The sequence below is a fragment of the Strix uralensis genome, chromosome 3 (assembly GCF_047716275.1).
Source record: "Strix uralensis isolate ZFMK-TIS-50842 chromosome 3, bStrUra1, whole genome shotgun sequence".
NCBI lineage: Eukaryota > Metazoa > Chordata > Aves > Strigiformes > Strigidae > Strix > Strix uralensis.
In genome coordinates, this window is record NC_133974.1 from 39751787 (window position 1) to 39775273 (window position 23487).

General features: G+C 40.1%; 2 protein-coding genes across 19 annotated transcripts in view; one reads left to right on the forward strand and one right to left on the reverse strand.

Moving 5' to 3' along the window:
• Window positions 1–14725, forward strand: part of MRAP2 (melanocortin 2 receptor accessory protein 2) — a 28509-nt gene extending 13784 nt beyond the window's left edge. For 2 of the 3 annotated variants that reach the window (XM_074861994.1, XM_074861995.1), the window contains 2 exons: window positions 5243–5342; window positions 10489–14725. In XM_074861994.1, coding sequence (XP_074718095.1) covers window positions 5243–5342; window positions 10489–10882 — 494 coding nt within the window. In that variant the 3' untranslated portion in view covers window positions 10883–14725. The remainder of the gene's footprint in view (window positions 1–5242; window positions 5343–10488) is intronic. The other variant, XM_074861996.1, reaches the window with a different exon arrangement.
• A 288-nt stretch (window positions 14726–15013) lies between these two features.
• CEP162 (centrosomal protein 162) overlaps window positions 15014–23487 on the reverse strand; it is a 51477-nt gene continuing 43003 nt past the window's right edge. For all 16 annotated transcript variants that reach the window (XM_074861977.1, XM_074861984.1, XM_074861978.1 and 13 more), the window contains 2 exons: window positions 20840–20974; window positions 15014–18083 (listed from right to left, as the gene is read on the reverse strand). In XM_074861977.1, the coding sequence (XP_074718078.1) occupies window positions 17865–18083; window positions 20840–20974 (354 nt within the window). In that variant the 3' untranslated portion in view covers window positions 15014–17864. The remainder of the gene's footprint in view (window positions 18084–20839; window positions 20975–23487) is intronic.

The following is a 23487-nucleotide window of genomic DNA, read 5'->3' on the forward strand; positions in this document are numbered from 1 at the left end:
TATTATAACTGTAGTCCTATGTACCATATTTTTTTTTTTTTGAATAAACGTTGTGTTACATGCTGTTTATTTTGAATAAATGTTTAGAAGTTTGTAGGTTTGGGTAATTTGCACTTAAATGAATGAGACCTAAGTGAAATACTGAAGAGAACTTGGGCCACCTACTTTAAAATTAAAGAAATCCAAAGAATTTAGTTGATACAACAGAGGGTTGAAGGTGCACCAGGAGCCACAATAAAGCAATGAAGATGTAGCTTTAAGCTCAGTAGGAATTCTGTTGACGGGAACACCAAACAAACAACAAGACAGGCTTGTTATTCAGCACACAATGCTAGCAGGTGTGTGGTTTGTTTTTTTTTGTGGGGAGCAGTAATTTATAGAGCCTTGATTTTTTTTTTTTCATTTTTTCTTTATTTTTTCCCCTTAGTTGATGAGTTAAAGTTTTGCAGCTTGATCAATATAATGTATGTGCATATACATCTTACTTGACCAGACTTTACACTCTGGTTATCAGTGCAGTTGCATATCATTGAAGCATGTCTGACTAATTGGTAGGTACTGTTAGCTGTAAATGGTTAAATGGTAAATTTCTTAATGGGAGTATTTCTTTTTAGATGAAATTTTTGGGTACTATAAAGTCCGTTAGGATGGTAGATAACCATGAGCTATTGTGTATTAATAAGGCCAAAGACAAGATGCATCCTGAACCACTGACTACAGGCTATACTTATAAAATTATTCTGAAAGTAATTCAGGGCTCATAATGCATGTAATTACAGAAAATAAACTCATACCAGTGTGCTTTAAGCAAAAAGGGGTAAAAGTATTATAAACACCACCACCAGCCCCCCCCGCATTGTGGAGACCTATACTTGAACTGCCCTCTAGTTATTTTACAAAGGGTGTTGAGAGGAGGAGATCTGACAGAGGAGAGATGGAGTAAACATTGCAGTGGGAGACTTGAAACTTAACCTCCCTAGCTTACCAGAAAAAAGGGTTAAGTAGTGACTTGATTGTGATAAAGTATTTTTACAGGGAGAAGATCTCACGTTGCAGCAGGCACTTTGACTTCGCAGAGAAAGAACAAATGGTTTGAATTGATTTTTGGTTTCCAGATCTGCCTTTTAGGGTGGAAGATACTTCACAGTGGGAGTGTGATTAACTGTTTGGGTCAAGCACCAGGCAGGATAGTTTAGCTGATTCCTTGTTTTCTGGTGTCTTTAGTTAGTTCCTGTAGGAGATAACAGGCTGGCTAAAGTTCTGTGTTGTACCTGCAGTGCTGGGTCAGAACAGATCATCGCGTAGCTTTACAGCCAGTGATGACCTTTGAGGTTCAGTAGCAGCTGTGTAATGAGAGGTTAAGAGTAGATAGGAAACTTGCCCTGACCAAGACTTCCCTCTTGCATGTTTGTATGTTAATTTTTTTGAACTCTTACAGTGGAAGCTTGAATATTTGCATAAACAAAAAGTAACTGAAATGATAGATAAAAAAGTACTTGTATAGTGTGGGTCCTTGACCAGGTCGTATTTTGGGTTGGTGCTCTGCAACTTTGGGCTATGCTTATCAATTGATTGTTGTCTGGAATGGTTGTCCCACTTGGACCTCTCTTAATCAAGTTCCTGGAAGCTTTGAGCTTTCTGTAGTGGCTCTCAGAAACATGGTGGGATGTCTCCCATGATTGGAGTGTGCCTGTTGATGGCTACAAGCTCTTTAGGAGGGATAGACATGGAAGGAGAGGCGGTGGGGTGGCGCTGTATGTTAGGGACTGTTATGATTGCTTTGAGTACAAGTGTAGTGAAGACAGAGTGAAGTGTCTTTGTGTTAGAATCAGGGGGAAGGCCAACAGGGCAGATACTGTAGTAGGAATCTGCTATAGGCCACCTATCCAGGACAGAGAGGTGGATGACATATTCTGTAGGCATTTATGTGAAATCTCACAATTGCTTGCCCTTGTTCTTGTGGGAGACTTTAACTTCCCAGACATCTGCTGGAAATACAACACAGCAGAGCGGGACCAGTCCCGGAGATTCCTGGACTATGTGGGAGATAACTTCCTGATGCAGCTGGTGAGTGAACCGACCAGAGAAGGTGCCCTGCTGGATCTCCTCTTTGTGAACAGAGAAGGACTGGTGGATGATGTGGCGTTTGGAGGCTGACTAGGGCACAGCGATCATGAAATAATAGAGTTCTCTATTGTTAGGGAGGCCAGGAGAGGGGGAAGCAGAACTGACATCCTGGACTTCCAGAGGGATGACTTTGTCTTGTTTGGACACCTGCTTGACAGGATCCCTTGGGAGATGGTCCTGAAGGGTATAGGGGTCCAGGAAGGCTGGACATTTTTTAAGAAGAAAGTCTTAATGGCACAGGAACAGGCTGTAAGAGAAGCTGGCAACAGAGAAGACCACCCTGGCTGAACAGGGAGCTTTGGTTGCAACTGAGGGAGAAAAGGAGAGTTTGACTTCTGGAAGAAAGGGCTAGCCACTCACAATGATTACAACGATGCTGTGAGGCTATGCAGGGTGGAAATCAGGAGGTCTAAAGTCCAGCTAGAAGTTGATCTGGCTTCAGCAATCAAGGATAAAAAGAAATGTTTCTGTAAGTACTTCAACAGCAAAAGAAAGACCAGGGAGAGCCTCCATCCCCTGCTAGACGCAGGAGGAAACATGATAACAAGTGATGAGGAAAAGGCTGAGGTGCTTAATGCCTTCTTTGCCTCAGTCTTTAATAGCAAGACTAGCTGTATTGAAGGAATCCAGCCTCCTCAGCCAGAAGACAGAGACTGCGAGAATGACCCCCCTGAAATCCAGGAGGAGATAGTCAGTGACCTACTGCATCACATAGACAGACACAAGTCTATGGGACCGGATGGGATACACCCGAGGGTGCTGAAGGAGCTGGCTGGGGTGCTCACCAATCTGCTTTCCATCATTTACCAGCAGTCCTGGCTGACCGGGGAGGTCCTGACAGATTGGAAATTGACCAATGTGATGCCCATCTATAAGAAGGGTGGTAAGGATGATCCAGGAATTTACAGGCCTGTCAGCTTGACTTCGGTGCCTGGGGAGCTGATGGAGCAGCTCATCCTGAGTACCATCATACAACACATGCGGGACAACCAGATGATCAGGCCCAGTCAGCATGGGTTTATGAAAGGCAGGTCCTGCTTGACAAACCTGATCTCCTTCTATGACAGGGTGACCTGCTTATTGGATGAGGGAAAGGCTGTGGATGTTGTTTACCTTTACTTCAGTAAGGCCTTTGACACAGTTTCCCACAACATTCTCCTGGTGAAACTGGCTGCTTGAGGCTTGGATGGGCACATGCTTTGCTGGGTAAAAAACTGGCTGGATGGCCAGGCCCAAACAGTTGTGGTTAATGGAGTTAAATCTGGTTGGCAGCTGGTCATGAGTGGTGTCCCCCAGGGCTCGGTTTTGGGGCCACTCCTGTGGGGGGATTGAGTGCATCCTCAGTAAGTTTGCAGATGACACCAAGTTGGGTGGGAGTGTTGTTCTGCTCGAGGGTAGGGAGGCTCTGCAGAGAGATCTGGACAGGCTGGAGCGATGGGCTAAGGCCAACTGGATGAGCTTCAATAAGGCCAAATGCCAGGTGCACTTGGGCCACAACAACCCCCAGCAGTGCTACAGGCTTGGGGAGGAGTGGCTGGAGAGCTGCCAGTCAGAGAGGGACCTGGGGGTGTTGATTGACAGCCGGCTGAACATGAGCCAGCAGTGTGCCCAGGTGGCCAAGAAGGCCAATGGCATCCTGGCTTGTATCAGAAATAGCGTGGCCAGCAGGGACAGGGAAGTGATCTTACCCCTGTACTCGGCACTGGTGAGGCTGCACCTCGATTACTGTGTTCAGTTTTGGGCCCCTCACTCCAAAAAGGACATTGAATTACTCGAGCGTGTCCAGAGAAGGGCAACAAAGCTGGTGAAGGGTCTGGAGCACATGTCGTACGAGGAGCGGCTGAGGGAACTGGGGTTGTTTAGTCTGGAGAAGAGGAGGCTGAGGGGAGACCTCATCGCCCTCTACAACTACCTGAAAGGAGGTTGCAGAGAGCTGGGGATGAGTCTCTCTAACCAAGTAACAAGTGATAGGACAAGAGGTAACGGCCTCAAGTTGTGCCAGGGAAGGTTTAGTCTGGATGTCAGGAAGCATTTCTTTACAAAATGGGTTGTTAGGCGTTGGAATGGGCTGCCCAGGGAGGTGGTGGAGTCCCCATCCCTGGAGGTGTTTAAGAGTCGAGTCGACTTAGTGCTGAGGGATATGGTGTAGTTGGGAACTGTCAATGTTGGGTTGATGGTTAGACTGGATGATCTTCAAGGTCTTTTCCAACCCAGACAATGGGGTGATTCTGTGATTCATCAGGAGCAACTGTGGATCAACTTTGAAGTCATGAGTGGACATAGATTTGTTTTAAGTAAGACTGGCGATTTATCTATGGGTCCATTTGCTACAAATGAGAACAGTAGGTACGTTTTACGCATGCAGACAAAAAGCCATGCTCTTCCTAATTGCTTCTATATTTGGCTATTGCATTGGTGTTTTTCTTTCAATTAACTGGTGATTTGACTTATTCAAATCCATTTGGCTTTTCTGATATTGTATTGCAGTTTTCTGTATGCAAGTTGGAAACCCAAATTAGAAATTATTTAAAAATATCTGGTATATGTTGATTACTGGTATTTGTTGAGGTAGCAAATAGTTTTATCTGTGGTTCCATTTATTTCAGAACCCTCTATCTTAGCACTGAAAGAAAGCTAGATCTTCCTAAACTTATTGTGTCAAAGAAATCCATCAAACCCCAGAAATCTAATGGTCTGGGGCAGAAATAATTTAAAATAGCAGGAGTTTAGCTATACAGGGATAGAGGCTTTTGCTGAAAATCAAATAATCCTCTCTTCTGAGTTCTAGTACTGAAATAATTTCCAGAGTAGTGCTTGGAAATGGGCCAGGCATCATAAAGGGAGCTGCTGTTATTTTACTAACCAAGAGAATTCAGTGTCTTCCCTCTTTCAGTTTGTTTCTGGTTTGTACAGACATCAGCAAAATTCAGGCTGGAAATGACAGCTTCAATGGCAGCTTTCTGTTTAAAAATAGATAATGATAAATCTGATCGTCCTTTTTCCTTGCCACCCAGGAATAAGCTGCAAAGTCTCTTGGAATTTGCAGTCACGCGGAAGGAAACTTTCTGCAAATGCAGGAGAAATACTGATCATCTTGTTTTTCCTTTTTCACCAGATTCCATTGTGATTGGATTTTGGGTTGGTCTTGCAGTTTTTGTCATCTTCATGTTTTTTGTCCTGACCCTGCTGACGAAGACAGGAGCACCACATCAAGAGTGAGTCTGAAAACTGGAATAACAAATCCAGCCTGCCAAATGGCGGGTCTGTTTTTTTGCAGCCCCCAAACAGTGACAGTGCTGACATTGCGCTGGCTCAGCACCATCTTGCTCTAGTCTGTCCTTATGAAAGGGTGCAGTACATCTTTGTTTCAAATAGTCTTTGTTCCAAGCACTTTTAGGAGACCGGTTCTGCAGAATAGTTGTTAATGTGTTCTCTATTTAGCAAATAGTCAGTAGGCATGCAGTAAGAGAAGGGAATAGCTGCATGTATGTGTTTTCATGCTAGAAGGAAGTTGGTGGGTAGGCTGCCAAACGGGTGGCTTTAGATTACTGTTCTTCAAATAAATGGGGTCCTTCTAGGTAGGCTCACATTATGATGGAGTGGAACAGAGAAATGTGAATATTGACAGAGTATATACAAATAAAATGCAGTGCAGATGTTAAATTAAGGTAGTTGAAGTCTGGCAAGTTTCCACATTTGTGTGTTCAAGTCCAAAATGTAGATATCAGTAGTATTTTAAAAATCTTCCCTTAACCCTGTAGCTCCCCTACTCTGAATGTTGTAGTTCCGGCTGAGAAATTCCAGCAGGTGCTGAAGTACAGATCAGCTCGACATTAGTTAAACACCAGGGTCCCCTGAAAGTCACAAACTAACCATTTTTCTTGTTCTTTCTGGCTCATAAGTATGTGCAGACCATGCCTTGCCTCAGCCATTCATCTGCATTTGCACAGCACGCAGGCTGTTATTGTCCCTTCCTCTGAAGAAGTTTGAACTCACATCTCCTCTCAGTCTTGTGTGCTATAAAGTAGAAACAAAAAGCCTCTCTGGAGAGAGAGATTGCTTGCAGGCAGGTAGCAATGATGATAAGCTGATTGTGAAAGGCAATGGTTAGTGCTTATCGCTTCCTAAAGCAGCCTGCCTGTCTCTGCCTACCGAAGGCCCTTTGCTATTTAGTCATATGTAGACTGGCTCTGAAACTTTATGTAATAACACATCTCTAGAGACAGGGCTGTGTTAGAGAGGACATGCGTGTATCGTAAGCCTCTTCTGTGAGAAGGAAATAGAGACAGAAGAATTCAGCTTCCCCACACTGACTTGCTGGTAGTTTTGCCTCCCTTACAGAGTAGCCAGACCTTGCTTCCAAATATATTTAAAGTCCTCCTAACTGCTGTCTCTTTTTCCTGGAGATTTGTTTCTTAGCTGAGCATCTGAGTCTGTATCCCACATGAATAACATGAGAGGGGAAGAACTGATGAAGTCAAATATACAACAAGGAGAATTTAATATGGATATTTGTCCAAAGTTTGTACACTTGTAAAAATGTACTTTCAGGTAGCAGAGGCCTGCTTGATATCTCCCACTGTTTTTCTGCTTTCTTCATCAATTTTCCTGGAACGGGTTGTCTGGAACATTTGTGAAACCTCCATCTTTGGTCACCTTCTACACCCAGATAACTTCATCTGAATTCAGAGTTGGCCTTGTGTTCATCAGAGCGTTGGACTAGAGACCTCCAGCAGTCCCTTCCAATCTAACTCTTAATATAATTTTTTTCTTCAGTTGCTGAAGAGAGCCCAATTACTTCTTTCTGTATTTGTTTTAAACTTCCTTTGCAGCTCTGGGAGCTGTGCATTTGAATGCTTGCCCACTTACAAAGTGTGCTGAGTTGGCACCTTTAACGAATTTGAGCACTATTTTTTTTTTTGAGATTTGATAATCAAATGTGTACGGTACTGGAAATAGATCATCCAGGAATATGCTAAGGCCAGTAAATACTGTTGTTTACTCTTATTTTTTGATACGTGTATATAAAAACTGGAGAACATAAATACCTACTGTAAAACCAGTCTGCACTGGTTTTAGTTTGCCTGCATCTTCTGTCTTTATACCTGACTGGATTCTTCATAACTCATCGTCTCATTATTGGGCTGTCTTGCAGCCCTTCTTTAGAAATAGATGTTAATGGGATTCCTAGGTCTTGGGAGAAAGCCAGCCTGATTGATGGACGTGTCTCTGACTTCAGTAAGTCAATTTGGCTGTTCTTTAAAGTACCATTAATGTGAAGGATAAGTGTAACTGGGTTCAGATGGATGGATCTAAAGTAGAATACTCTGATTTTTCTAGTAGCATGCTTTTCTTGGCTCAATATAAAGGGGTGTGATAGCATGTACTTATCAAAATTGTACAAGATGCTCAGAATTGGGTACATTCTCAGACCAGAAGAAAAGGGTCAGGATATGGATGGAGAGAGGTAGAAATTTAATTTGCTATGGAAATGATGTATGTTGCACTTTTTGTTTGCTTGCATATTAGTGTATGTAGAACATTAGCTTGTGTGACAAAAAAATTGTGGACAATCTTTCTGAATTTCTGCCTGAAAAGTACTCTTGTTCATCACTCAAGAGAAGGTAGCACACTGTGTTTGTTTCTGCATTTAAAAATATCCTTAAAATAACAAATGCATGTGTTCATGTAACCTAACTGCACAAAATATTGGTTGATGTAATCTCAAAGCTTCATGCAGCTATTGAGGCAGGCTGTCAACTAATTGCAGTAAAGGTGAAATGACTGATTTTTTTTTTTTAAGAAATCAATTGGTTTTGGTTAAGGATTCTGGGGTGAAATCCACTGAGAAAGGTACATACACTGAAAAAAAAAAAACCCCTTCTATAGATATATGTATGTGTTTGCTGAAAACTTATTCAGGAAGATTTCTCAGGTTCAGGGCAGCATTTCTGGGTTGGTACTAAGGATCTGTTTAGATCCCCCAAATTCCCTCTGGGATGCCAAACCCTGCTATTTTGGAGGATTGGCTACTTATTCCTTTCCATGGTTTGCCAAGTACCCCCAGGTCACTTCGAGTGTTGAGAGAAGGGGTGCTTAAGCTATAGAGGAATCACAAGTGTCAATCCCAAACCAGTATGCCCCTGTTAGAAGGGTATACTGGGCCAAATGGCTTGTACCCTGACAGTGGACTCAAGTCCAGTGGGCAGAGTCCAGAGATTAATACTGAATCCAGTGGACCAGAACCCAGCACGTAGGCTGGAAGATTCCCAGCTCCCCAAGAGGGAGCTTGCGTTAGTTCATTGCAATTGCTTGTTTTGAGTGGTTTTCAGTATGTATGATGCTCAAGGTGTCTGGCATTCACCTTCCTGCTCTCTTGTTGGCAGCTTCTGGGACTCGGAGGGTCCCGTTGGCCCAAATATTGCAAAAGGGATTTGATTGTCCAGGTGGCTGTGCTCCCTTCCACAGTGAAACTGGGATTTCTGAGGGTGCTTTTCTTAATTTGAGTGTTCTGAAAAGATATACACTGAGTTATACTTGCATGCTGTAATGAGCAAGACTGCAAGTTTCTAGTCTAGTTTAAAAAAAAGCCAACAAACCTCCTCCCCAAAATACAGAAAGATAGTGTTTGTGAATTTCAGAATCCAAAAATATTACTGTGTATTAGATCTTGTGTTCCCTACTCATGATCACAGGATTATTCTTTATCGTAAGTCCTCAATATTATGGGTCATAAAATTTCTTTGCATCTTCTATTCTTCCATTTAGATTAGCTTGCCATTGCCAGTCTTGTGTGCCCCTTTGCTCCTTCATAGCTCACTGGATTGTAAAGCACTTTCCACACCTATGAACTAGTTTTGCTTCTCTAATGGATGCATTTTAAGCTTTCTTCTGAAGTCACTTCTTCCTAGGCTTATAGCACTTGCCCTTCTTTCTGTGCTTATTTGCTATCTCCACTGTCCATGTCACAATACTACATCTTGGTGACAGATTTGCAAAACTATATATGCAACTTATATTCAGAGTGGTGCTTTCTGTTGCATTATAAATACGTAAATGTCAGTCGTCAGTTTTGAAGCCTACAATAGCGTTATTCCAGTCTGCCTCCTGGTGTGTACGTGGTGGATTATCACTTGCATCAGTTTAAACTTTATGCTTCTACATGCTTCACTTCAAAATACAGAATGAGCCAATAGTTTTGACAAACTGGAGGACTGCTTTGATTCGAAGGCTAGTGTAACTGATTTTGTTAGGATAGAATTCCTGTATCATGTAATGGAAGTAAAGTAGCATTGGAGAAGCAGGGTTCTTTAGCTATGACTGAAAGACTAATGGTAGGTATCCTGTGAACTTGTTTCTGAAGGTGCCATCGGAGGCTTTCAAAAGCATGTAGGCACTTACCTCCTACTGCAGGCTTGAGGGAATTAGAGATTTTTCAGAGAAACACTAAGTGCCATGTGCACCTTGAGGCATCCAGCTATCTGGCTCCACTGTCACTTGCTACATATTCACATGTAAACAGTAAGATTTAATTCTTACCTAATAAAATTTATATTCTGAGAATATGTTTAGATTTTTCACTACTCATCCTCTGCATACCTGTACTGCCTTTCAGATGCAAGTAACTTTCATGTTGTGATGCTAGCATATAAATTCAGCCTGACAAAGAATGTATTACTATCTGTAAAACTTCCATCTAGTTTGAACTTTTCTCACCCCCAGCTGTTCATGGCTCCTTTACAAGTCCATGCAGATTGGAGCTGGTTTGAGCTAACACTTCCAGAAAACTCCAGGGAAGATGTTAACGTGTCCTTCCTGGGCTATGTGTCTGAACTGTTAAGACTGTCAGTCTTTATAGCAGTCGTTAGTTCCAGCTCTCCTAATTTGGAAATCTGAATGTCATTGACCAAAGTCAGTGGAAAAGGTGGTTTGATGTCTGGACAGTCAAGCACCCAAATTATGCCTTTAGTGACAGCAGTGCTGCCTATGTCTCAGATTTTTCTCTTATCAAGGATTTTTCTCAAAGTGTTCTATAAGCCATTTTAAAAAACTTACTACTACTTGATATCAAGAGGAAATTTCTAAGCTTATTCAGTGAGCTGATTGTTACGGTATATGGATTACTAGAAGTGCCATTTCAGAGTGCTGGCATTGATAACTTATTCTCATGGAAAATTATCATGACAAATCAAGACATAAAACAGCTTCAGTAATAAATAGTGCTGGATTTTAAAGTCTGTTGTAGATAAACTGTAGGGTTTCCATTCTTCCTGATCGTATTGACTGCTGAAAGCAAATTTGCTGTTAAGGCATGAATAGTTCTACTCTTGTGTTTACTGTATTTTTCTTTTTCCTCCCTAGCAATTCAGAACCTTCTGAAAAAAGATTTCGCATGAATAGCTTTGTGGCAGATTTTGGAAGACCTTTGGAGTCGGAGAGGGTCTTTTCTCATCAAATAGCTGAAGAATCCCAGTCCCTTTTCCATTTCTGTATTAATGAAGTAGAACATTTGGACAAAGCAAAACAAAGTCGGAAAGGTCTGGGTCTGGAAAGTAATATCCACTTCCAGGAAGTTCCCAGGAGCAGTGCAATGTTTGAAGAGGACCTAAATTGTCTTACAAAATTTAACATTCCTAATTTTGTGAACACTGAGCAGAACTCTTCGCTAGGTGAGGATGATCTCCTCATCTCAGAGCCACCAATCATTTTAGAAAGCAAATCGGTCATGCAATCTTCCCATCGGATCCTTGACTGAAAAGTCTTTCACTTTAAGGTAAACGTTCCCATTATTGTTGTTTGAAGCCTTTCTTGGCCTTCTTCTATTTTGATAGAAGGTATTTCAGACCTATTGTATGTAAGACTGGCTGTGCTGACAGAACGCAGTTTAGACAAGAAGTAAAATATTGAATGCTTTATTCTGATACCTTCTGTGGTCTAAACCTTTTGCCCAGCATTATTTTTGCTTCCTGATTTCTTTTCTTGTTTTGTTCTTTTGTTTTTAAATGACTGCTTACGTCCAGCTTCTGAAGGATACCATAATAATTTGAGAGGACCGTGAAGGCTGGAGCCTGGCATTGGGAGGTGTATGAAAACTCCTTGGCCAAGACAAGTGTAAACCTCAAATTAAGACTGAAGCAAAGAATAAACAGGCAGCCCCTGGGGAGGTTCTGCAGCTTCTGCCACTCCCAAAAAGGACACATGAAACTGAGCAGCACAATGGATATCTGCTTGGCATTAACTTCGATTTCTGATTCCTAACTGCTTTTTGGTGCAGGTTAAACACAACTTACGAAGCTTCCAGAGGGAATACACCTTGCATATTAAATTGTTTGGTTACAGTGTTTACAAAATGCTACCACCACCTGCTGCTGAGTAAAAGCAAATGGGTGCCTGTAATTATAGTACTTTAGAGTGACATTCTGACAGCTGCCCAGTGATGACCTGGAATTAGTATTCTACACACAAACAGTAATTTGACTTTTTATTGCTGATGCAAACTTCCAGTTTGGCAAGTGTGGAATTCAGTAGCTAAATTACAGGAAATCAGATTAAAAACTATGCTGCTTTTGCCAATAGTTACTATACGCAAATGGTGGTTGTATGCTTGGCTTATAGGCTGAACCTTCTTATGCTTTTTGGCTCTATAAATGGCCCTTTCTTGACTAGTGGGCCAGTGATGGGCTAGCAGGCTTTTAGTTGTTGGAGGACCAGCTCCAAAAGCATAGCTGAGCTGCACTCACTCCATCTTTTTTACTCACTTGGGAGAACACACAACTGTTCTTCCAGGGAAGGGTTTGTTAAAAGAATTGAATAGGTGTAATTTCAATCTCCAAGTTTTATTTTTTAGAGAAGGAATAAGGTTCTGAACCTTAGCTAGTACTTAAATTACATTTCAGCTTTCTTCAAAAGATGGTAACTTATGGCCAAATGGTTTTAGAGCAAGCACAAAGGATGCAGAGGAACCAGGTTCAAATCCTTTGCTGGATTTTGAATAAGAGTGCTCTGTAGGAAGTTCTTAAATGAATCTAGTAGATTCAAGATATTGTGCTTAACTGGGTTTTCTTGAAACTAACCTGCTTTGTATACAACCTATTTGTGTCAGTGGCAATGTAGCAATGGCCTGCTGATACATTCTTCAGACACCTAAATGCTGATTAATTCATTCTTTCTTCACCTGACAAATAGAAAAAATAGTGGATGGGTTGTGCATTTAAAGAATACAGAGGGGGAAACCTCTTGTTTTTATCTCCTGTGCCCTTATTATAAAACACTTATACCTAAATTTCCTGTTTTTAAATGTAATTCTTGCACTACTTCCTAGCTTTTAAAGTAATGGGATTATGCCTAAAGCAAAACAGACTGTTTAAAACTGGCAGATTACTGCTGAAAATAGTTCCCAAGAGAAGACTGAAGTGAACCCTGTTACAAATGACCATAGCTGCCTGGGTTGCAATGTAGGCCTCCTGGATGAAGTATGAAGGCTGTAGTCATGAACTTTTCCCAAATTAACAAATTTGGGATATCTGCCTTCTGAATATGGCAACTGCTTCCTGCTGAGGCACCTCTAGCAACTGCTAGCTCTCTGATGATTTGTGTGAACTGAAGCTCAATACAGTTCTTGTTAACAAGCTCTGGGACTTCTACTAACTGTGGCTTTTATAGCCCATTTCTGGATGAGTGAGCTGACTTCAGTGATGTTTGAGCTATTCTTTTTTATTTTTTTTCCTTTGCCATGCCTGAAAAAGAGAAATGCTGCTTAAACGAGGGGGAAAATCTGTAGAATCCATCTCCTGCAATGGAGAAATGAAGCTTATTTTTAAAGCATTTAAACTACATTTCAAAATAATGCAGGTCTGGTTTTAGAAAAAGAAAAGCTTGCTATTCCCAGTGGGCTAATCTAAGCTTTTCTTCTGCTAGCTTAAATCTTTGTGACTTTTTGGGTGTATAACTGCTACTTTTGGGAAAAAGGAGTATTCATGTGTATGGATGCTGGTGATGCTGAATGCCTAGATGAAAAGTATTTAATGAAATGATTAAGGGATAATACCAACTTAACTTACAAAACATTTGAATTGTATTCTTAGTTTCCTTCTGAAGCATGTATTAATCCTGTAAAGGTATTTAAGGGTTTGGTTCCTGCTTCTGTTCTTCCCTGATGGTGGTTCTACTTTTTCATCTTCTAACTTTAAAGACTTTCATGCTACATTTTACAGAAAAATAACCTGGCAGTGCCCACTGCACAGCTCTCGCATGACTTCAGATGCCCTGTGGCAGCAATAGTCCGGTTCAGATTTTTGCTCTGCCCTCTGCATTAGAGCAGAATGAAAGGGAAATGCAGAAACTTTCTGCAGTCTTCAAAAGCAGTTATTTTAAAGCTGTTCTTTTTCCTTTTTAAGAACTCATAGACACAATGTTTTTCCTCAGGGAAAGGTGATTGGTATAATAACCAACTTTGTATAAATGTTTAAAAAAATTCATCTTTTCCCAGAAAACCACCACGAGTTGGTTCACTGTGAAGTGAATAGAGTGTTTTAAATGGGGTAATCCTTCCAAAGGAGTACTTGGAATTGAATGGTGTTTGAAAATGGAATTATTGCAAGTTTTCTTACTGCTTGGGCTGTCTGTTTCAGAGCCTCTTCTCAAAACTCACTATAAATGCATCACCTGTGGTAGATTTCACTGAGAATTCCCTTAAGATAATTATGTATGTATGTTTGCATAAACATGTAATGTATTCTGTAAGAACTTACTAGGTTGAGTTACGTGTTCCAGTTTTCAAAGGTGAATATTTGTGAAATGTTCTTCTGTGTAAACAAGTTTCAGTTGTGTACCTTTTAAAAAAAACCCAAACCACAAACCTACAATATAAAATCAGAAAATGGCCTGCTCATAGAGAAAAGAAAGGGAAAGGTAAAAACCATGACTTTACTAAAATCCAGTGATATATGGTCCCTGCAGCTAAAAGGTGAGGTAAATAATGTGTATTTGTCATGCAATTTAGTATTTATGCACCTGAGCCTGTAGATCTTAAATACTTTAATACTGACCGTTTTTGCCCCTCTGCTTAAAAGAACCCCACAAACCCTTTCACAAGTCACTGGCAAAGGAGGAATTCAACTGTGCTTTCCCCCTTTTACTCTGCCCTGTCCTCCTGGCAGTGAAAGATGACAAAGCTAAATACATCAACTGGGGATGCTGCAGAGCTGGCCTGAACTTACTCCATAGCCTCAGGTACTGACAGGTAGCAAGGACAGCACAGAGCCACAGCCTTTTACCACATCTTCTTCAACAAGAGCAAGAGTTGGAGGCCTGTGCTTTCCTGGTTTTTGGATAAAAGGTATGTAGGTAGCGGTATGAAAGGCTGAATGGTAATGTTTAAAGCTATCAGAGGAGTTTCTGTTCAAAAGAGTCAGGTCAGTGCTTGATGCATGCCCACCCCTCCCCCGCCCTTCCCTGCAGAACTGGATTTGCGCAGCTACTGCTAATGTACAGATAGGTTTTCCTTCTTTTTTCCAGAATAGGTTAAATACTGGATAGAGTGGTAGACTTCAAAATGTATTACATACTATCAAATAAAGTCTTTATCCATGATAACCTATTTAATTTGTTACATGAACAATTTTGACATGTTTTTTGGAGAACTTGAAAGAGAACACACTGCTTATGTCTGCCACAAGTGCCATGATGAGACTTGATACTCTTCTGCACACCCTGTTTTCCTCTCTTGAAGCAAATGTCTTCTCTGTAATGTAGGTCACCGAGTCACCCAGCCAGCTGCTCACTTGATTTCCTAAAAGCTTCCAACATGACAATTCAAATTATTACACTCCAGCTGCTTTGCTGTAAACGAATTCCAGCTAAACATACAGCAATGATTCAAAGAAAGGATGTTTAAGATTGTTTTAATCCATTGTAATGCCTCCTGGAAATACATGTTGAACTAGTATAAGAGGAAAAAATATACAAGGAGTATATAATTCTAATACTCTGAAAGATCCCACTAAAATCTTCAGTGGAATACAGTAAAAGCTACTGACCTCTTTATTAGCCTTTGTTCCATTCCAGGGTATTTTCCCCTTTCTGTGCTGTTAAGACTGCTGGAAAGTCAAGAACTAGTAACTAAGGTCCAGGTTTTAACTTCTCTGCTTAGTTCCCTCAAAAGAACACCATTACTGCAGCCATTCAAGACCAGAGGTAAGTCTGTTACGGTGTGGGCTGCCCACTTTATGGTAAATGCCTAAAAACTAAAGACTGTGCTTCAGTGAGTGTACAACTACATAAATATATGTGAGAACACAGTATAAACCAAATTATAGCTTACAGTACTGGTAAATAATACCATCCCTGGTCAGTAAAATAGACTCAGAGAATTTAATTTGAAATTTGATTCAAACTGTGTAAGATACCAGCATTTGCTGAGAAGTGAATATAAGAGTTTTAAAAAGAGTTTGAATGAACCACACGAACACTAAGGCAACCCCTTCCTGAAGACCTGAGAGGGAGAGTTTCTAGCAACCAGAAATGCTTTCCCTAGGCCTTCCCATCCTGGGCAACTTTCTGGGAACACACAGGTTGCTGTAATTTAAAAAAATCTCACTTCAGGTAACACACACTTTACTACAGTGTTACACATATAGCAAATTGTACAGGAAATAAAATTCAGTAATTTCAACTTACTGTTTATCTTTTTCATTTGCAAAACAGTCCCAAATCAAGAAAATACAACATATTTACACACAGCTGATATTTTATATACAAAGCATTATTGTGTTTATATATTTTATGAATACAGACCAATACTTCATTACTGGGGGACAAAACATCCATACTGAAAATATCTGCATATGAAACAATCAAGATTACCATATTAATTACCAACTGACCATCCTTTTTTTATATCTCTATATATGTGTATACACTCTCACTCAGTGTTTTTGTGTGCTCAAAAAAAAATAATCCCTGCACTTAGTTACTCTGTGCCTATACATTATAATTTGTTTTACTCTTTTGTTCTTTATGCATGCTCAGTCACATGCTTGTATAAGACAAAATGCACATTTACTGCTGGCCCTTGAAGAAGCCAGAAGACGTAGATACATACACACTGGCCTGAACTATTTCACATTTGACTTAAATGCTAGCTTCAACCACTACTACAGCGATACATTCTGGCTTTTATCTTCTCTTTGCCCTAAATAAGTACAGTTGATTAAGCTACAACCTTAATATGTGCTATGGAATTCTTAAGGACTTGCAGTGTTGAGACTTCAAAGTAATGATTTACTGATTTGTTTGAAAAACCTGTCCTTTCAGCCCCCAAATAGCTCTCTATCTGGAATTATCTTTAATTTGACTTACTGCTTCTCCTTTTTCTATCCTTTTAGCAGCAGGTTTTTCATACAAGACCAGTGTAATATAGCCATCCTCATCTTCCCTCCCCAGCCTCCTCACTGGAGCAGGGCAACCTCAGGGGGTTCAGTGGTTCGTTAAGGCTACATTTTCTAGAGTGCTGATCATTCTTTTCCCTCCAGTTAGTCATCTCTTCCTTGCAACAAGGGACCAAAAGCTTAGCACACTAGGTCACATGTTAGTGATGCAGGAGGAATTGCTTCTATGCTACCTAGTATCTTACAGGCTCTACACTTAGGTGTGTAACTCTAGCAGGGCATAAGAGGAGCAGGAGAAGGCAATGGTCTCTAACATTCAGCTTGATACCCACTATGGTGCCTGGCAGTTGAGCTGAAAGTTACATCCCCATTCGGTACTTGGGTAATGGATTATTCCTGCTTAAGCATACTCGTCGTCTTTGTCACTCCTGAGGACTATAGGTGTTTGTTTTTTTTTGTTTTGGCCTCTTTTCCAGCTTGCTCAGTATTTTAACTCTAAATTTGCCCGCTACCATATCCTTGCACTCTGAGCAATAGTACATTGTCTTCACATTTGATTGGACTCTTTGTTCTGTCAAGATCATCTATAAAGATACTGCTATGTCAGATCCAGAATAGCCTAGTGTAAAAATCTTACTCAATGCAGCCTTCCCTTTTAAAGGGAATCCTAATAACTATTCTCACACTGTATTTTATAGGCTTTTTTCATCTCTGCCCCATAACAATTTAGCTAGACCACTCCGCCATCATTCTTACCAGCACAGCTGGAAATATCTGCAAAGGAAGGTCTAGTTTGAATTTCAGCATCACCAGAGAACGCCTGCTCTGCTCCAGCCCTCCAATCGTTCACAAAGTTAAAAGGGTTCTTAAAAGAAAGGGAAGAAACATTTTATGAATTAGAGGGAGAAAAAAAATGTTGGAAAAAGAGGATTTTCATGCCCTACTGAATGAAAAATAATCTCTATACACTAAAAATACAAGCCAAACAGCATATTACTCAAATTGTTCACAGAGGAATCACTAGAAGACAAGTTATAAAAAAAAGTTAAAAGTATTCAGGCATGTTCTGCACTATTTGAAAAAGCATCAAATACAACTTTTCAATGGCAATCGAATTTATGGAACAACCTCAATATTCCCAATATTTTTAAAAAGTTGCATGTAACTTTATTACTAGCAAAATATACGACTGTGGTGTTGCTCAATGCAAATCTACCTTTGGACAAGCAAGATTCCAGATAAGATCAGAATGTAATTCAATTTATGAGTGTTACATTAATGATTTTTAATATTTTCTGTATTATAGCTTTGAATATTAAAATTCTGCTTCTGTAATCGAGTCCTACGTAATCATGTCTTCCAACAGCTGTCTGTTATGCTGATTCCATTGCAATTAGGTGCAGGAATAACCACCCCTTGCTTCTGTAGTTCACGTAAAACATCTAATATTGAATCCAATTCCACTCGAAATTTCTCCAGCTCTTGAGTCTTCCACTGTGCCAGTCTTCGCCACCGCTCAGCCTCACGGGTTTGCCTTGCTTCAGTAATATGTTGTGTTAGTTGGGTTGCCTGCGAATTAGAAGCAAGACAGCATTGTGACTTCCTAGTCAAATACTCAGCCAGTGCTGCCCCTCTGCAAAAATATGCCACTTCATTGTATTTGATGCTCAGTCTCAAAGCCCAGTGCCCACGTTAAGTGGAAACGATTTATTATGAATATTACAAAAATCATTCTGATAGCAATGATTTCCTTTAAATAGTCACATTAATGACAGAAGGGTAGAATCCATTATTGACTAATGAGCCTCGAGAGAATTTAACTTACTGTCTCGAAAGCAGCAATTGAAGGTTTTGAATATTTATGACAAAGCTGAGCATACAACATAAAACCCTCTATAATCAAAGCGAACCTTTTAAATTGCCATTTCAATGTGTTAATTAAAAGAATGCTCTGCAAGAGAAACATACCAAAGCTGAATGACATGTTCTGGGCTACTACTGTACTTTTAAAAACCACAAGTTCTATGAATTATCAGAAAATATGCTTTAGTCACAAAGGTCTGAGGCTGCTGCAGATAAAAATTTGAATTAATTTTGACATGAATCCAAGGCATAATTCTATTAAATTACCCAAAAATAAAGTGTCACAAGGTATCAAAATCTCCACACCACTATTAATTGTAACAGATTCTTTAAGGAAAGCTCTATCACTTAAGGCCACATTTATTGTATTTGTAGTTTGATACTAATCTGTTATTTCCTTGTTCAGTAATTAGTTCATTTCATTGTCCTTCACTTGGGGGACTGTTTGATGCCCCACTGCAGATGATTAAAGGTGCAAAACAAAACCCAAAGCTTAATACATAACAAGGCTAATTTCATCTTTCCTGGTGCTACTACTTAGAAGTAATTATTATATATACTACTATTTCTGTTTTTTTACAATTCATTACAAAACATCTTAGTAAATACTATAGGTCAGGTAATGAATTCAGTGGAGACAGATCATGGACTAGACAGCAGCAGACACTTTACAGAAATGATAAAGAAATTCTCACTTCATGTGTGTGGTGGTTTGACCTTGGCTAAATGCCAGGTACCCACCAAGTCACTATCACATCCCCCCCTTCCCCTTTCTTTCTCAACAGGGCAAAGAGGGGAAAGAAAATAAGATAAGAAAAAAAAAACCAACCCTTGTGGGTAAAACAACAGCAGTTTTAATATAAGCAAAGCGAAGCAAAGGTCCGTGCACGGAAGCAAAAAAAAGAAAACAGATTTATTCTCTACTTCCCATGAACAGGCGATGTCGGGCCTTCTCAGAAGCAGGGCTCCAATACACATAGTGGTTGCCTCAGAGGACCAAGGGTGACCCCACCCCCTTTCTCCTTTCTCCCAGCTTTATACTGAGCAGACGTCATATGGTCTGGAGTATCCCTTTGGTCAGTTCGGGTCAGCTGTCCTGGTTGTGTCCCCTCCCAAGATCTTGCCCACCCCGTCCCACTGTGGGGGGGGAAATGTCAGAAAGAGCCTTGGTGCTGTGTAAGCACTACTCAGCAGTAGCCACAACACCAGTGTGCTATCAACACCCTGCCAGCTCCCAACATAAAACACAGCACCACGAGGGCTGCTACAGGGGAAAACCAATTCTGGCTCAGCCAGACCCGGTACAATATGAAAGCAAATGAATAGCAAAAAAGTAACTACTACAGCTGCCATTAGCAGGACAGAATGGGAACCAAAATAATAACATCATCAGTGTTGGCAGGGTTTGTTCTTAATCCAGTGACTTGTTTTATACACAGCTCTTTTTCTAAAGAAAATTAAATATCTGATGTAGAAATGTATGAGAATAAAACCTTCTACCATGAACAGTTCTGTACATAAAAGTGTATTCCTTGAGATCTGGTTTCAAAACCATAGAACAAGCTCTACAAACTAGGAACTACTATGGGTCTGATGATCTTCCAGTCCAAATCCCCTTCTTTGACTTTATGTATTTAAGTAAAACCTAAGTTAAAACATTAAAGAAAGACACAGTCGTATATTTAAGTGATGAAAGTGTTGAGAAAAAAAATCTGTATGAACTAGTAAACTGTTTCCAGATGATAGAAGCTCCCTCGACAGATGAAAAATTAGGATGGAAGCCATGACGTAAAATAAGATGAAAAAAATCAGTGCAAAGTTGTTTCACTCATTCAAGGGATACAAACGTCAGCTACAAGAAGCTGTATCACAAAGATCCAAACCTTCAAAATACCAAATTTTTAGTTTGTGGAGGGTAAAGGCTTTTTTTTTTGTCATTTTCGGGTATTAAAACCAGTATGTGGTAGGCTGCTAGAAGATTTGTCTATACTTTTAATGCAGCTTTTCTGAATGGGTATTTTAGGACTAGAAAACAAAAACTAGAGTTCAGCTGAGAAATATTGCTTAACAAACCCCACATTACAAACTCGTCAGTGTTTCAATAGCTAGCTTTCGTCGTGTATTTGAAACATGAAGTAACCACATGATACAAGGGAATTCCGGAGGTCATGTGGTCCGACCCTCTGCAAAAGCAAGGCCTCCTTAGATCAGGTAGCGAGGAGGTTACGCACCCGATATGTGCGTCATGCACAAGTAATCTTAACTACCACGGCAAGGACGTGCTGACTAGGACTGCATCTACATTCACTCGTATCAGCAGGCACCAAAGGCAAAACCATGGCTGTACCAAAAAGTACTAGCTCACACTGCAGGGGAACAGAATGAGCTTGTGCAAGTACCAAAATTACAGTTAAACTGATATATTGCTCTTGGGAAGTAAACGCAGATATACTCTGGTGTACCTTTTGAATTTCTTGTTCTCTTTCTGCATGTCTGGTCTCTATATGCTTGATTTTCTTTTCCAGGCACAAAAAGTGTTTCATTTCAGGACTCTGGCACTCCTTAGCTTCTCTCAGTTCTTCCAACAATTTTGTCACCTACAGTTTGAGAGAATTGATGAAAATTGTTATCATTGTGTTAAGCAGAGTATAAAGCAGATTCCTTTCCAAGTGTATTTGCATTGTTTAATCATTCTATTCAAAAGCTGCAGAAAGGAAGACATAAAAGAGAAATCGCCTTTATTCAAAAGCTTAAACAAGCGCTCAGGGACTTAGATTAGGATCTTTCATTTGTAAGAAGTGGCTTGAGGATATGAAAATCTAGTCCTTTTTGATAAATCCAAGCCTGCTCAAAATATGTTATGAAGTGACTATTCACAGTCAATTTTTATACTTCTAAACGTACTAAAAAATTAATAGAGAATATTATGATTTGATGTTCTTACACAATCCCTTCTCACACCCTGGATAAAGATCAAATAGAAAATGTGCCAGTGTATTTCTAAGGAATAAATTAAGAAAAGACACACTGCTAACTGACATGAATACAACCCCCTCTTTGGTCTAATAATTGCCAGGTCAAATCAACTCTACCAATGACTTACAACTAATTTCCTAATCTTCCAGGAATCCAGGTAAGTTTTCTTATAAAGCCCTACTGCTTTATTCTCATTCTTTGCCTATTTTAAGTAACTTGATATTTCTTCATTTAATATCCTAAGTCTTTTTTGGCCACTTAATGTGTATAAGTAAACTAAAGTGAAAGCTTTGAAGTCTTTATCCTTTATTACAACCTTTGGCTCCCCTTACCCAATATATTTGAGAACTGCTAACCCTCTTCAAGCACTCAGCCATCCTTGGGGCTCTGCTGTTGAATTCAAGTAGCATTGCACCTTCATAAGGTGTTGTCACTCTTACTGAGAAGTGACTCCAAGATGGCTTACTATTATTGCCATTTTTCTTGTGGTTTTCTAAAATAATGTGGCAGGTGCACCCTCCCCGACAACACTAGAAACCTCTCGACCCATGAATCACAGCTCTCCCTAGTGACAACTGTCACATACGTGCTTTGCTTGATAGGCAAGACCCTCAGCCAATGAAACACTTCCGTCGAGAGAAGTTTCTAGACCACTGACCATATACAACCACAGATCAGATCTGACTAAGGGTATAAATGGAGTCCTGCCAGAGGGCAAGTGGAGCCAGTCCTCCCCAGAGCAGCGGGTCCGCAGGCAGGGACTCTCCCCTTGGGTCAGGATGCCGCCCAAGGTAACTCCTCGAGGTTGAGAGCCCTCATCTTATAGGTGATACGCACATTTTGGATCATCATTGTGAAAGCTTAAGAATTCTTAAGTCAGTTGTGTAGTATTAATTTTGTTTGGCATCTTGAACCTGTAATTTACTAATGTTTGTTGGAGTGATAAATAATTTTCATTAGAACAAACTTCATTCCTAGTTTATCACCTGTTAAACGATTTTGGTTAGAATAAATTTCCTTTGAGTTTGTCACCTGCATAATTTCACTTTGTAAGCCTCTGCGACAAATAACAAGGCCTACGTTACTATATTTTTGCCTGTCCATTACTCTAGCAGCTTTGAAGCTGTGGGCCAATTTCAGCCACATCTGTCAGAGGAACAGAAGACTTAGTTTCATAAGGTCTGTGAAACTGAGTGTCTGCTGCTTGGCTGCTAAGTTGCCCCACTGAAGGGAAGGGCTGATGTGTGATCTCAAGTACATAATTAAATACAAGAAAAATTCATGCAGGAAAGGTGTTATGAGGAGAAAAAAGCCCCAGGAGAAAATGGGCTCCATATATTTTGGTAGCAACAGAACTTTGTTAAATACAAAGGTGTGCTACGTGCAAGCTGTTATGCAAGAAAAGTATATTGTTAATGGAAAACATCCATAAGCAGCATGTCTGAAATTCATGTTCAAGTAACAATCTTCCAGGGAGCCTCAGAAAAAAAGGTTTGCCTTTTTTGAGGTACCACCATTTTAAAAAGAGGACTCAATCCTATTACAAATGGTAGTGCTTTTCCCTATCATGACTGATTCCGTTAGCAGGTTTGGTTGTCTTCTTTTTTCAGCTCAACTGATTTAACCATTTAATGCTTAAAATGTATTTTATAAACAGCGCAGCAGTCCTGCTAGAGGACAAAAGCAAGGCTTTACTTTGACATTTCTCTCTGTCCAGTCTTGCAATGACTTTTGTAACAAAGGCACTCCATTACATTTTCTTAAATGCCAGACCCTTGAACTCAGCCCGTAACACGTGGGTCAGATCATTCTCTGAACCATCCCTGTCAATAATCTGTAAAGCAGTCACAGAAGAAACAAATTAATAACATTTGTCCCATTATACTCTTGCCCTGTTTTCCCAGGAGGAAGTATTACATACACTGAGATCACTGGAGAAAAACAAGCTTTGTATGGAAAGGCAACATGTATCATTAGATTCATAATGTGAACCAAAAGTCTCAGCCTTTATTCTGCAAATACAGAGCTTAATAGGAGATCTTTCTTCTCTCCCTACAAACCCTCAGTTTTCTATAAATATTTCACAACCTATTCAGTAAGATAAATATTGAATGAGTTTAGTGAGATTAATTAT